Source organism: Anoplophora glabripennis, unplaced genomic scaffold (genome assembly GCF_000390285.2).
Source record: "Anoplophora glabripennis isolate ALB-LARVAE unplaced genomic scaffold, Agla_2.0 scaffold262, whole genome shotgun sequence".
In the NCBI taxonomy this organism is placed as follows: domain Eukaryota; kingdom Metazoa; phylum Arthropoda; class Insecta; order Coleoptera; family Cerambycidae; genus Anoplophora; species Anoplophora glabripennis.
Window position 1 is genome coordinate 306,644 of NW_019416428.1, and position 13,024 is coordinate 319,667.

Here is a 13,024-nt window from a genome sequence, read left to right on the forward strand (position 1 = left end):
TATATATAATCAACTCTTTCTATAAGGGTTTTTTGGCGAGCCAAACCGCACCTTAACCCGGTTTGATTGGGTTATGAGTTTGAGTTATGTGTTTGAGTTCTCGCAAAAATTCTTTTGGTTTGTTTATGTATGTTGTCTGTCTACGTCTATCCCTATTAGCTAGTCCTCTAACCTTAGAAAATTGACCTAAGAGAGTTACTTTTATTATTTTTAGTTTTACTGGTTATCTCTGCTTTTACCATTTTATTAAAATATGTATCGGTTACCTAAAAGGATTAAATTAATGTATGGATTATTATCAGATGATATGTTTTCAAATAATTTCACCACCTCAAATGCGATTAACGTTTGTGACTATCTGTTTGAAGCAAGTGGAGTCGATATGGAAGAAGTAAACATGTTTTGTCTTACAATTGGACATAAACATTGCCGATTCCCAAATTTCTATGAAGTATGGATAGATAATTATTTGTCATATGATTTTTATATGCACTTTCGAATGACAAGACAAACAAATGTAACATTAATTGATGCACTCGGCAATGTTTTGAGTCGTTCCCAGTACCGTGGCGGATACTTACCAATTCAATTAGAAAAGAAGGTACTCATTTGTTTATGGTATTTAGCTAAAGGCGATACCATGATATCGATTGGTGATCGTTTCAATGTAGCAACTTCGACAGTATTTAACTGTATTGATACTATTCTGCAAGGACTTTGTAATCTAACAAATAAATATATATTTTGGCCAACTGCAGAAGAATGTATCCAAGTGAGCGAAGAATTTTTTGCAGCCTGTGGATATCCAGGTATGTCTAGGTACACATTCAACTCAATTCAGTTTTTGAACTAATACAAAAAATAATGTAGATGTTATTGGTGCGATTGATGGATGTCACATAGATTGTACAATACCTCAGGGGCAACATGATAGCTATCAAGATCGACGTTTAAACCACTCCATAACATTACAGGGAATCAGTTCTTCATCAAGAATTTTTATTAATATATTTGTTGGGTTTCCTGGCTCAGTACATGATGCTAGAGTGAGTTAAACAAATAGATTAAATAATACGAGATGTCACTAATAGTGTTTGTTATAGGTTTTAAATGAAAGTGGTTTAATCAGGAGAATTCAAGAAATGGGGCCAAGTAAATACTTTTTTAATAAATATCATCTGCTTGGTGATTCAGCCTACCCTTGCAAATCATGGCTAATGACACCATATAGGTAAATATTATTTATAATTGAATAAGAAATGATTTATGTATCATGAAAAAACTACAACATTAAATGTCACATGCCATGGTTTGTACACGTATTGTATTTCAGGGATACTGGCAGGTTAACAAGGCAGCAGAAGCGTCATAACTATAGTTTAAGTAAAGGAAGAGTAGTGATAGAACATGTTTTTGGCCAATTAAAAGGAAGATGGGCAATTTTAAAACATATAAATACATATTCCATCAAAAAGGCAGTAGAAGTAATTACATCCTGCTGTGTTCTTCACAATTTCTGTCTTTTTGTCAATGATGATTTTAATGATATACGGAATGTGACTCCCGAGTTACCTGATGCAGAAGATCCTCCGGCACAGAGTGATGTGGAGCAAAGTGGTCTGTATAAACGGGATGAAATTTGTTCTGAAATGTAAAAGTAGTACCTACCTACATAATCTATACCTAATTTTAATTTTGTTAAGTATATAAAACTTTATACTATTTTTAGGGTTTATTAACTTCAAATTTAAATAAAAAATAATCGTGTGTTCATGCTTTTATTTTCAATAAATAGGTAGATCGTATATCCTTACCTATAACTAAAATACAAAATAAAACTTAACAATTTACGATCACAAATGAATCACAGGTATAAAAAATAAAACTAAGTTCATGCATTGACATAATGAAGACAATAAAATAATTTACAAAAAAAATAGGTCCAAAAAACCTTAGTCAGAATCTGACGATCTTCTCCTTTTTTTGGATTTACTATTAGTTTTCACAGCAATTTCGAATAAATCTATAAGTCTGTTCCTTTCATTATTTTGTTCCTTTAATAAATCATTTTGTTCATTCAACACATTTATCAACTGATTGAATTGTAAATCATGGCGGACAGAATTTTCTGCATGTACGTTCTGTATACACTGTATAATTTCTAGTTTATTCGTTTTCGGTTTTACTGTTTTATTTATATTTTTAAATCTAGAGCTGCTACTGCCCGCTATTTCAGATATCTCAGTTTCAGGAACAGTATTTTCAATATTTTGTTCCACTGTGTCACTGTTGCTCTGTTCATCAATTTCTGTACTGACATTATCAATTATATTGTTATACATGCTGGGAGAATCAAACGAATCTATACTAAACTTAGGAAATATTTTATCTTTCCCCCCTAATATTGCATGTAATAATGCAAAGTTATCTGGTGGGTCCTTCTTCTCTGCTCCAGTCTGATTAACATGTTTAATGAAGGTAATGTAGATCTTCGTTAAGTTTTGAAATTTTTGCCTACATTTTTCTCCGCCTACTTTCCCCAATCCAACAAAATATCCAGCTTCAGACATTTCCTTTGCTATATTCTGCCAAATTCCTACTTTGACAGTTTTTTTGTCATTAAATTTATTTTCATATTTCAATCTCAATTGCAACAATTTTTCTGTGGCCTCTAAATCAATTGCCGTTTGTTTTCCTCTCTTTGCCCAAATGTCATTTTTAAATGTATTGCTGTTATCTTCATTTTCCTTATTGTTTGTTTGGAGATCTGAAATATTTTACCCTACTTTTTAATTTATAACAATAAAATGATAAATGATAGCTATCAAAATAAGCTTAGTAGGGTACATACATACCTTCATTATTTTTAGTTATTCTAACTATTTCTACTTCACCAACATCTATTTCATGTATACCGAAAGATTCCAATTCTTTGTTACGCAACATTTCTTGGAAGTATTTTAATGTAAATGCATCATCTAAAAGGGAGTGAAAACTGAAAAATAATTGCTGAATTTTTAAAAATACATAATTACCTACCATAACGTAACAGATTAATATTTGTTAATTCATCTTCTATTACAATCTTTTTGTTATTAACTTTAAACACTACTTTATTGTCACATTCCATTATTTATAATGAATTAATAACAATTCATCAAACATCCCTAAATTTGCCGGGTGATTGGTGAAACAGAGGAGGAATTAGAAAGAAAAGAGACACAAATATTAACTCTAAGTCTAACACACCTCTCAAGTACGGTTTGCCGGTTTGGCAAACCCAATCAAACCGGGTTAACTTTACTTTTCGCGAAAATGACAAACCGCAGCAAACCACAGTTAACCGTGTTAGCGGTTTTCTCGCCAAAAAACCCTTTATGATACATATAACTAACTTTTTTATTACAGAATATAAACAAAGTTATATACACAACTAAGTCATTATTTGTATTATATGTATAACTATTCCTTATGTGCTGTTGATCTGGTCTCTTTTTATAGTCTCTCATTTGCATGCCGCGACATGTTTTAATGCCCTCCCCATTATATTTTTCTGGGCAATTTTTTGTGCAATGTGCTTGTGAAATTCCAGCTGTAAATTTGTAGAAAAAGTATGTTAATAATACATTTACATTGTAGACGAGTGACAAAACAAAAATTTTCATTAAATACATTTAACGAGACTATTCTAATTTCATGAACTATGGATTATAATCTGTTGATATTAAATTTAATTCTAATATTCTAATAGATAATACGTAATTCTGCCTACGATTTATAATGTAATCCTTATAACTCACAATGTTGGTACAAATATTACAGACAGAGAACTATAATAAATTAATTAAATTTATGGGATACAATCCTTTGTCAGAACACCTATATACAACACATTCAAAACTAAAAATTATAGATTTGAACATATTATGTAGATTTGGTGATACCACTTATACACATCTATTACAAATAGTGATAAAAACTATTCTAATTTTTGAATGGTATTAGGCTCTATATAAAAAATATTTGAAAACATGTTTTTTTAATGCGTTCTTTAGGCATTATATAATTATTGCATGATACAAACAGTAAGAACAAAATTAGTTAATACTATATACGATTCTAACCTATATGTTTATTCTATGATATTAATACCTTAATACCAAAGGTAATTTAAATACTTACTTCTGCCAGCAGGTGGTTGATGCACGTCACTTAACTATTTTAACAAGCTTTAAATTTCATTTTCCACTTTTCAAATTAATAAAAACGTCATTGAGTCACGCACTTATAAAACAAAGAAACACAGAAAATGGCGAGATACGGGTCATGTCGTCAATATGTCATACTGCGCATGCACCATGCACTGTGCAAAGCCAAGAACCATCCCAGGATGGGATCACTCTAGAATTTGCCTAGGATATCCCAAAATTGGAGATTATTCGGCTTTTAATATCTTCATAGGATATTTCCAGGACATCCTGTTTGGATTTACCTGGGATATCCCCAACTAGGATATTGATAGGATCTACTTGTCTTATTTAAATATCATCAGGATATCCTGAGGAATGACATCCCCGATTAGGATATATAGGACTAAATGAGGATATCCCAGGGACGTCATGTGCTGTGTGGGTAAAAAATAAATAAAACTTACTAATATAATAGGTTTGAATTACCTTTTAGACATTATTTGATATGCTAGATGCGATATGGTGTCCTTTTAGGGACATAGGTTGTCTTGTCAGATATTAAGAGTCCATCGCGCGCTTGAAATAAACCCATTTTAAGGGTTTGGCCCATAACACATATTTGGAAAACGAATAAACATAGCGGCCCAAATAAAAAAACAATCGAAAGACAAAGTGTTTTCCTACTGCTGTCTTGTAACAGTTTTTTCAAAAGTGGTTTCTAATTGTTTAAATTTAAAGAGTAAACTATGCAAGAAATCGTCATATTTACAATGTATTTACGTAAAAATAAAGGCTTAAATCAAAAATTGCTTGCAAGAGGGAAGTGGGTCTATCTTTTAGCTTTGCAATGATACCAAAATTATATTGATTTGATACAAATTACTTGTAATTTCAGCATTGCTCATAGAGGGCGCCACTTACGACCAATTTTACCGAAAATTTAGTTAATAACTTTTTACCCTGTATATCTAACATGAAACTTGATTCAAAACCTGAAAGAGCTATCATTTTTCCATTAATTATGTACTCTTGTTTCATTTCGGTATCTCGATCCGTTTTCGAGAAAAATCGATTTAACGAACACTATGTTTTGATAATACGCCTAAAAAAATATAGTTTCACAAATTTTCAAGTTCCTAACCTACATATTTTCAAAATAATCCCAAAAAAAACGATTTAAAATTTTAACTTTCAACACCCCGTATTTCCGAAACTATTAACTTTCGGATTAGGCACGTTTGCGCCAATGGTCACCATTTCACGTGTAGTATCTTCAGTTTTCGATTTTCCCATTGTTAATGAATCACCCTGTATGTACAGTGCCTTCATAAATGTCAGAGTCCCACGTGACCAGATTTGTTTTAGCACTCAATAAATTTGACTTTCTTAAGTTGGTATTTCAAAAATTATCACACAAAAGTTACAAACTAGGACCCTCATAGATCTAATAGTAGATTTCTCCCAAATTTCGAAAAAAATCAATATCTAAATACTTGAATTTAAAAAACCAAATTTTGGTATACAGTGTGAGTATACCAAGAGCATTAATCGACAGTAAGTAAAGTTCAATTCAAGAATTTTAAAGAGTTGATAAGGGATGATGCACCATTAAAATGTGAAAGAATTGTAGCCGTGTTATTTAAAATCATCGAAAATTCAAAAGTTGGCTATGAATTTAAACGTCACACTTGAACATCAGGAAAAAAGTTGGAATGAGAGTAATTTAATAGAAAAACAAATAAGAAATAACATACACAATACCTCTGCAGCTGAAACAAGCTTCATCAGTAAAGAGAATTTTCTTTTGAAAATTGTTTGTTTTTGTATTAAATTGTTCTTATTCCAACTTTTTTCCTGATCATCAAGTTTCGTAGTTAACTTTTGAATTTTCGATGATTTTAAATAACAGGTACAATTCGTGTTATTAGTTATTCATGTTTTTGTTGAAAACAATAAGTTTTTTGAAAACATCCAAAAGTTAGAAAAGTTTTAAAATAAAGTAATAATTTTCTAAGTCCGCCAACGGTTTAAAATTCCTTCACATTTTAATGGTGCATCATCCCTCGTCAACCCTTCAAAATGCTTCTATTAAACTCTATTTACTGTCGGTTGATGCTCTTGGTACACGGTCTTTCTAAGTTCAGGTATAACCGAGATAATTTTTTTCGAAATTTGAAACCCCACTTTCAAGGCCTATAACTTCTTAGGGATGTAACTTAGTATAAAGGTAAGTTGCATTAAATCAACATATTTTGGGTTTCCCTACATACCCCTGCTGTCGGTTCTTATGCGAAACACCCTATATAAATTTGTGTAAAGAAATATTACTTTCCTCTAGTCAACCCCAAATATAATACCTACTATAAAATTTCTTCAGTTTATTTTGTAGATTTATTTTCTACCAGACATTGATTTTATTAAAAATAACAACATATTTTAATTAATTATGTCCTCAATTTTATTATATTGGTGGTAAATTTCGTTTTGTTCCGTTTCAAAAGGTCTCCAAATTGCCATGTTGTGATAATAGTAAATAAAATATCCCTCTTATTTCTCCCTTTCGCAATTGTAATATATGAATGATTGTGAAGTGAATGAGAAGGTGCCTATAATAAATAAAAATTACCTGAATCACCAAATTCCGCATTGCTGCATTGCACTGCTGGGCAATTTATCAACCACTTGTCAACTACAGAGATTTATTGCCCTGTAGCCCAATGCAGCTGTTTGTTCTTCAACTGGGCATATATATTTCTACCACCTCCACGTTTAGTTCGACCAGACCTGTATATGGGTATGTCTAAATAAATTTGGGAACATGTTTTTCAAATATTTCAATGCCGAGTTGCTACGTCAGTGACCGAACCTAGTATACAGGCTGTTACAAATTTGCTTCTCACTACTGGGATCTCGGAAACGGTAAGAGGTACGAAATAACTTAAATGGGGGCAATGTTGCGTAATCAGGGGTCAGGGGATCAACATTATGTATCTAAAAAATCAAGGCTAACATGATTAGTTTTTGAAATATTTGAAAAAAACCGAAATTTTGGAAATCCGTTTTTGTTTAATTTCAGCCTTGTGGTGATATTGAAAAAAGAAGAACACTTTCTCATGGCTACTTTTTGCCCTCCGTCGAATGGCATAATCAATTTTTATATATAACGTTTCGTCTCCAGGACCATCATCAACTTCATTTTTTTAAATACGACCCTAGAAATTTTATTACATTTTTTGCTAGCCTTCATGATCCTCAATATTGTACTACTGCCTCAGCCCGAACGAGTTTCAGACGTTTGGTCTCGAAAAATTCATCTTCAGTGTATTCGTTTCAAATTTATCGAAATTTTTTATTTAAGATTTCTTTGAATTATCGTACACTGTAAGTGTCGTTATACCCTGTGAAATCCATCTAGTTATTTAAACTATTACCACCACGCGTTACAATAAAACATTTATTATTATTATTATTAACTATTACCATCACTTGTCGTACATAACTCAATAAGTTGTTGCATCAAAATTAAAACATTAGATACAATTTTAATTTTATTATGACAAATTAATTCTTAAAAATGCATATGAACAACCAAAACACCAACTGAATATTCTTTAAAAAATTTCAGTAAATGTTCAAAAACATTTTCGTTTTGGCAAATGTTGAAAATGAAGATCAGCATAGTATTATCGGAATTTAAATTATATCTGTAACCGCAACTATGAAAGAGCATGACAGATGTATTTGTATGAATATCCTAAAAAAAATAGATTGGAATTTGTATGAATTTTGAGTACTCAAGAAGCCTAAAAATAACTATGGACCGGGAAATAAAACTAATAATTTTTTATTTGAATGCGTGGTGGTAATAGTTTAAATAACTAGAAACAAAACGTCTGAATCTGGTTCCGGCTGAGGCAGTACAGTATTGGGGATCATGAAGGCTTGCAAAAAATTTCTAGGGCCATATTTAAAAAAATGAAGTTGATGACGGTTCTGGAGAGACAAAACGTTACATATAAAAATTGATTATGCCATTCGATAGAAGGCAAAAAGTGGCCATGAGAAAGTGTTCTTTTTTCAATATCACCTCAAACAAGGCTAAAATGAAACAAAAACTGATTTCTTTGTATCTCTTACCGTTTTCGAGATCCCGTAGTGAGAAGAGAATTTATAACAGCCTGTATACTGCCAACCTCATAGTTCTTCAATTGATATCAGAAAGATTATAAAAGTAGATGCATATCTGTTTTAAAAATTATATGGTTATTTTATTTAAAGGAAAAACCCATTTTCTACCATAATTAAAAAATCACAAATGAACAGTCATTTCCATATATGCCTTGGGTTCTAGACAATCGTTGAAAACTTAGAAAAACATAAAATAACATTAATTTCTTAAATGGCCAGAGATCTAATTATAACTCGAATATATTCCTACCTTTAAAAATATAACACCATAGAGGAATAAAATACTGAAAAAAAAACTCAATATAAAATTTATACATTTATTATATATGTCTACTTTTTAGCTTTAACTCCAGCTTGCTGTGCTTTGAGTACTTTAACGACAATTTTTTGTTCTTCAATAAGGAACGCCCTAACAATCTTTTCCTTAACACACTTGTGGCATAAGACACCTCCATATGCACGTTTTACAGTTTTCTTGCGCCTGCACAGACGTGAACGTTCTTGAGGACGAGCTGGAATGATACCCCTAAGCTTATCTTTGCACTGTCCGCATCTGGGGATCTTCTTAGGCTTCTTTAAGTATTGGTAGACTAATTTGCCTCCTGGTGTACGGACACTGAAAAAAATACACTCTACTACAAACTACTGAAATATGAAAAAAAAAGTCTACCCTCAATTGATATCCAAATGTTTTAACTGTACCAGATGTCATGCAATAAAAAAAGTAATAAAAGTATGGTCTAGCATTTTAAAATCATATTTTAATACTCCTTCCAAATCAGTAGAAATGAAAAGTTAATTTTCAATTTTCACATTAGACTACAAAAGATCTAAAAATTGTCTATACAGGGTGTATTTAAATGAAGCAACACAATTGCTGTCAGATTTTCCTGAGGTAAAAAATATGATAATTGGGCCAAATATGCATCCATCCAAAGTTGCTTCTTAGGCATGTAACAGAGTATTTAAGTGTTTAAAAAACATCAGAATTACACACATATCTAAAAAAATATTTGATGTACATTAATGAAACTAGGGCTGGCAACAGTGGTGTTAACTACCATCTGTTAGTTCGAAGCAAAGCCTCGTGCCACGCAATTAACTTAATTTATACACAATTACATCATCTTTAATAAAAATCCCAGAATATCAACAACACTGTTTTGAAAATTTGGTAAGTTCTTTTGGTTCGCAATGAGCGGTTTACCAACTTTTTAACATCATCACAAAGTGAAAATAGATAAAAAATATGAGACATTTTTTCATTTTGGCCTCATGTGTCCTAAAAAAATTTTTAAAATACAGGTACTTTGTCATCATGGGTCACCATGCAGACCCGTTGCAGACCAATATTTACATGAACTTTTTAAATTAAAATTAGTCAAAGATTCCCCTTTAAAGTTTATACAAGTAAGTACTTAATAAACACCCTGTATATGTGCAGCTTAACTTGCGTGTACTTTAATGTTTATGTAATTTCTAATTGACTGAGATTGGCGTTTAGAATTCTGCTTTTTTTCTGGGTGAAGTCCGGGAAGAAACTAGTTCATCTTTGAATAAATTTTTGGACCCTTGGACTCCGCCTATGATCACATCACTAACTGAAAATCTCAAATCCAACTCCAAATATACTAATTATTAGAATATTTTTTTCTATTTGTCCACTAAGCTGATAAACATAAACAAGGCTATTAGATAGAACCCAAATAAATTAATACTTATTTTCAAATTAAAGACACTGGTTTAGAAATGAAAAACATGTCTTCAAAATCTTGAAATAATATGGTTTTAATTGGTATTTTAAATATATCAATTATTACTTTTATAAGTACTTAATTTGTCACACAACTTCACAATGATGGTTTCCTTGCACTTTTTTAATCAACAAAGACCGTAGGAATGTCTAGCAAAGGATACGGATTGGATTTACAGAATCCTCCCTAAAAAATTGTTACAGGAATTGCTAACAGTTATGCCATCCCATCAGTGTATCATCACATATTTACAGATTTTTCTAATTTTTTACTTAATGTAATACACGTAAAACCATAAAACTGAATTTATGTGCAAAGCCTTTTAAATTTACAAAATTATATCTGTTACTGAATAACTATACATCGGTACAATATATATTTTAACCAGACCTGATAAATTTGTGGATGTGTTAATGTGAGATTAATGTAATGTTATTCTTGAGATGAACAAAAAAAATACAATATCAACTAGCTGCAATGTTTCGGTTCAGTTAACCTACAGATTCTTAAATTCAAATGGTCGGAACATAACCTCAACAGTTTACTTTTTAGCGTTGACCTTAATGTACACTACTGTTATTGACAACTGTTTAAAATTATTTCCATTATGCAAAAAATCTAAATATGGAAAAATGTACTCACATGTGTCTTCTGTTTGATTTTGTATTATAAGACAATCGTCTTCTGAAAACCAGTCGTTGCACCATTTTGCTCTCTAAAATAGAATAATTCACATCAATACTGCAACATATTTATACATATAATATTTATGGCATTCCCTCTAAGTTTATATATCGCTTGATTTAACTTTTTTACATTTTAAAAAGCAGATGATTAAGGATAACATTTTGTTTTACTAACCTGTCCAAAAGCAAAAATGGAAAAGAATAACTAAAAATGAGCATGCGCTAACCGTATTCGACAGAAAATAGTTTGACAGCACTGACAGCCGACAACAGTTAATGTGGTGACATCTATGATAACAATGATATAGTGAGATGTGCGATTTATGTTCTCAAAATCGAAATCAAAATGGTTTCACTTTTTGAGAATTATGAACAACAATATTCTGTTCTTACAGCAGATATCACAGCTCAAGTAGGACTTTTAACAGCTTCAGCCACTAGTAAGATTTTATTTATTTTGTACTCGTTTGTTTAACATAAACAACCTACTTTGTTATGCATACTGTCATAATTGTGAATATCACTTGTTTGTTTTTAGAAGACCGTCGCCAACTAATCTCTAACATTGAAAAACATGTGGAAGAGGCACAAGAACTGGCAAGTAGCCTTCATATCCCACAATAAACATAATAAATGTTGTTTTAAAATTTTAGTTGGAACAAATGGAACTGGAGGTTAGGGAGGTCGAATCATCTAAAAGGCAAAGGTGTAGAACTAAGCTAGATTGTTACCGTGCCGAACTAAAGCGATTGACACTGGACTACATTAAAGCTCGGTCGATAAAACAGGGTGCTTTATATGACAGCGCGGAAGAATTAAATGATGTTAGAATTTCATCGGACCAAAAACAGAGACTCCTCGATAACTCTGAAACAATAGAAAGAACTGGAAAAAAGCTTGAGGAAGGCTATAGAGTTATAGTTGAGACACAAGAAATTGGAACGCAAGTATTAAAGAACTTAGGGGATCAGCGGGAGACGATTCAGAGATCTCGAGCAAGAGTAAGTTGTAGGTAAATATATTCCAAAATATGTGTATGTTGTTTTTTTCAGTTACGAGAAACAGATGAGGAAGTAAATCGATCAGGGAGAATTATTAATTCTATGATAATCAGATCCCTCCAGCAGAAAGTGATACTTTTTACAGTTTGTGCCTGTTTTCTCATAGCAATCTGTTTAGGAATATATCTGGCATATAGCAGATCCTAAACGTGTTCATTGATACAAATAGATGTAAATATGTATTTAGTAATAAACCTAGCAAATAAGATTAAATCATTGTGGCATATTTTTATTTTTAATTTATTGTTACATTCCTTTCCTGATATATTGTGATTGTTTTATGTATTATTTTAATTAGGTTGTATATTTCAAATAAATATAGCACTGATTTTAAAATGTTATTGCATTAAAATATGTATTTAAAAATTATTTGAAATAAATGTTTTCAATTTATTTTATTTTCCTAATCATTCTCTATAACTAAAGACCTACCTGAATTAATCTAATTATTTAATAAAAATTAAAGGAAGAAAAATTAAGGGAAAGAAATTGTACAAATCAAATAGAAAACACAGCCAAAATAGAAAATATTGAAAATGACTAGAAAAAAAAATTATAAGAATGTTAAAAGATATTGACTCAAACATTTGAATTTGAATGTAATAAATAGTAATAGAAATTTGAGAACTATTGGGCTGGGGGGACCAGTCCAACCATTCGCTGAATACGGCCTATGTTAACGTATAAATATAGGACATACAAAAGGATATAATATTTTTTTGAAGAACTTTTGTTTGAATAGTTTAGTTTTATAGTCTCAATTAGGTACACAATTAGATTTTTACTGATTTATTGTTTGTTAGTTTACGAAAATTATAAACAAATATAAAATTTCAAAAGGAAATAGTTATAACAAAAATAATTGTAACTATGTACCTTCATATACCTAAATGCCAATAACAACCTTTGGATTTGGAAAGAAAAATTTGTCGAAAGCGGGACCGTCCGGCATTGATAGGATATCAATATCGAATAATTATCGAAAATTAAAACAAATGAAATTAAAATCAAAAATGAAAACTTTTCCTTGTCCTTGTTTAATACGAATTATACAAGTCACAGGACCTTACGCATCAGAAACTAGATCATGTAGTTTAGTCTCTTACAAATAGATGGCGCGAGTATTCAGTCTAGTATATGTCTTC

At 31.0% G+C, this 13,024-nt stretch overlaps 3 protein-coding genes across 3 annotated transcripts; 2 read left to right on the forward strand and 1 right to left on the reverse strand.

The window, feature by feature from the left end:
- The first annotated feature begins 21 nt into the window (after nucleotides 1-21).
- On the forward strand, nucleotides 22-2,004 carry LOC108907236 (putative nuclease HARBI1). Its single transcript, XM_018710816.2, has 4 exons — nucleotides 22-809; nucleotides 871-1,046; nucleotides 1,104-1,231; nucleotides 1,334-2,004. Exons 1-4 carry the CDS (start codon nucleotides 254-256, stop codon nucleotides 1,653-1,655), a joined length of 1,182 nt encoding a protein of 393 aa, XP_018566332.1. The 5' UTR covers nucleotides 22-253; the 3' UTR covers nucleotides 1,656-2,004.
- A 6,677-nt stretch (nucleotides 2,005-8,681) lies between these two features.
- Nucleotides 8,682-11,022, reverse strand: LOC108907235 (60S ribosomal protein L34-like). Its single transcript, XM_018710815.2, has 3 exons — nucleotides 10,994-11,022; nucleotides 10,775-10,847; nucleotides 8,682-8,994 (listed from the first exon to the last, which is right to left on the reverse strand). The coding sequence occupies exons 2-3, from the start codon at nucleotides 10,837-10,839 to the stop codon at nucleotides 8,709-8,711; spliced, it is 351 nt and encodes a 116-aa protein (XP_018566331.1). The 5' UTR covers nucleotides 10,840-10,847; nucleotides 10,994-11,022; the 3' UTR covers nucleotides 8,682-8,708.
- A 4-nt stretch (nucleotides 11,023-11,026) lies between these two features.
- On the forward strand, nucleotides 11,027-12,195 carry LOC108907234 (vesicle transport through interaction with t-SNAREs homolog 1A). The gene is made up of 4 exons (XM_018710814.1): nucleotides 11,027-11,258; nucleotides 11,357-11,415; nucleotides 11,472-11,819; nucleotides 11,871-12,195. Exons 1-4 carry the CDS (start codon nucleotides 11,165-11,167, stop codon nucleotides 12,024-12,026), a joined length of 657 nt encoding a protein of 218 aa, XP_018566330.1. The 5' UTR covers nucleotides 11,027-11,164; the 3' UTR covers nucleotides 12,027-12,195.
- The last annotated feature ends 829 nt before the right edge of the window (nucleotides 12,196-13,024 follow it).

What these genes read in the sequence shown, in the direction of transcription:
- LOC108907234 (XM_018710814.1), top strand. Translation starts at nt 11,165, where the DNA reads ATGGTTTCACTTTTTGAGAATTATGAACAACAATATTCTGTTCTTACA. An exon ending in TGGAAGAGGCACAAGAACTG is followed by an intron (nt 11,416 to 11,471) that starts GCAAGTAGCCTT and finishes TTAAAATTTTAG; the next exon opens with TTGGAACAAATGGAACTGGA. An exon ending in TTCAGAGATCTCGAGCAAGA is followed by an intron (nt 11,820 to 11,870) that starts GTAAGTTGTAGG and finishes TGTTTTTTTCAG; the next exon opens with TTACGAGAAACAGATGAGGA.
- LOC108907236 (XM_018710816.2), top strand. Translation starts at nt 254, where the DNA reads ATGTATCGGTTACCTAAAAGGATTAAATTAATGTATGGATTATTATCA. An exon ending in TGCAGCCTGTGGATATCCAG is followed by an intron (nt 810 to 870) that starts GTATGTCTAGGT and finishes AAAATAATGTAG; the next exon opens with ATGTTATTGGTGCGATTGAT. An exon ending in GCTCAGTACATGATGCTAGA is followed by an intron (nt 1,047 to 1,103) that starts GTGAGTTAAACA and finishes TGTTTGTTATAG; the next exon opens with GTTTTAAATGAAAGTGGTTT.
- LOC108907235 (XM_018710815.2), bottom strand. Translation starts at nt 10,839, where the DNA reads ATGGTGCAACGACTGGTTTTCAGAAGACGATTGTCTTATAATACAAAA. An exon ending in AAATCAAACAGAAGACACAT is followed by an intron (nt 8,995 to 10,774) that starts GTGAGTACATTT and finishes TATTTTTTTCAG; the next exon opens with TGTCCGTACACCAGGAGGCA.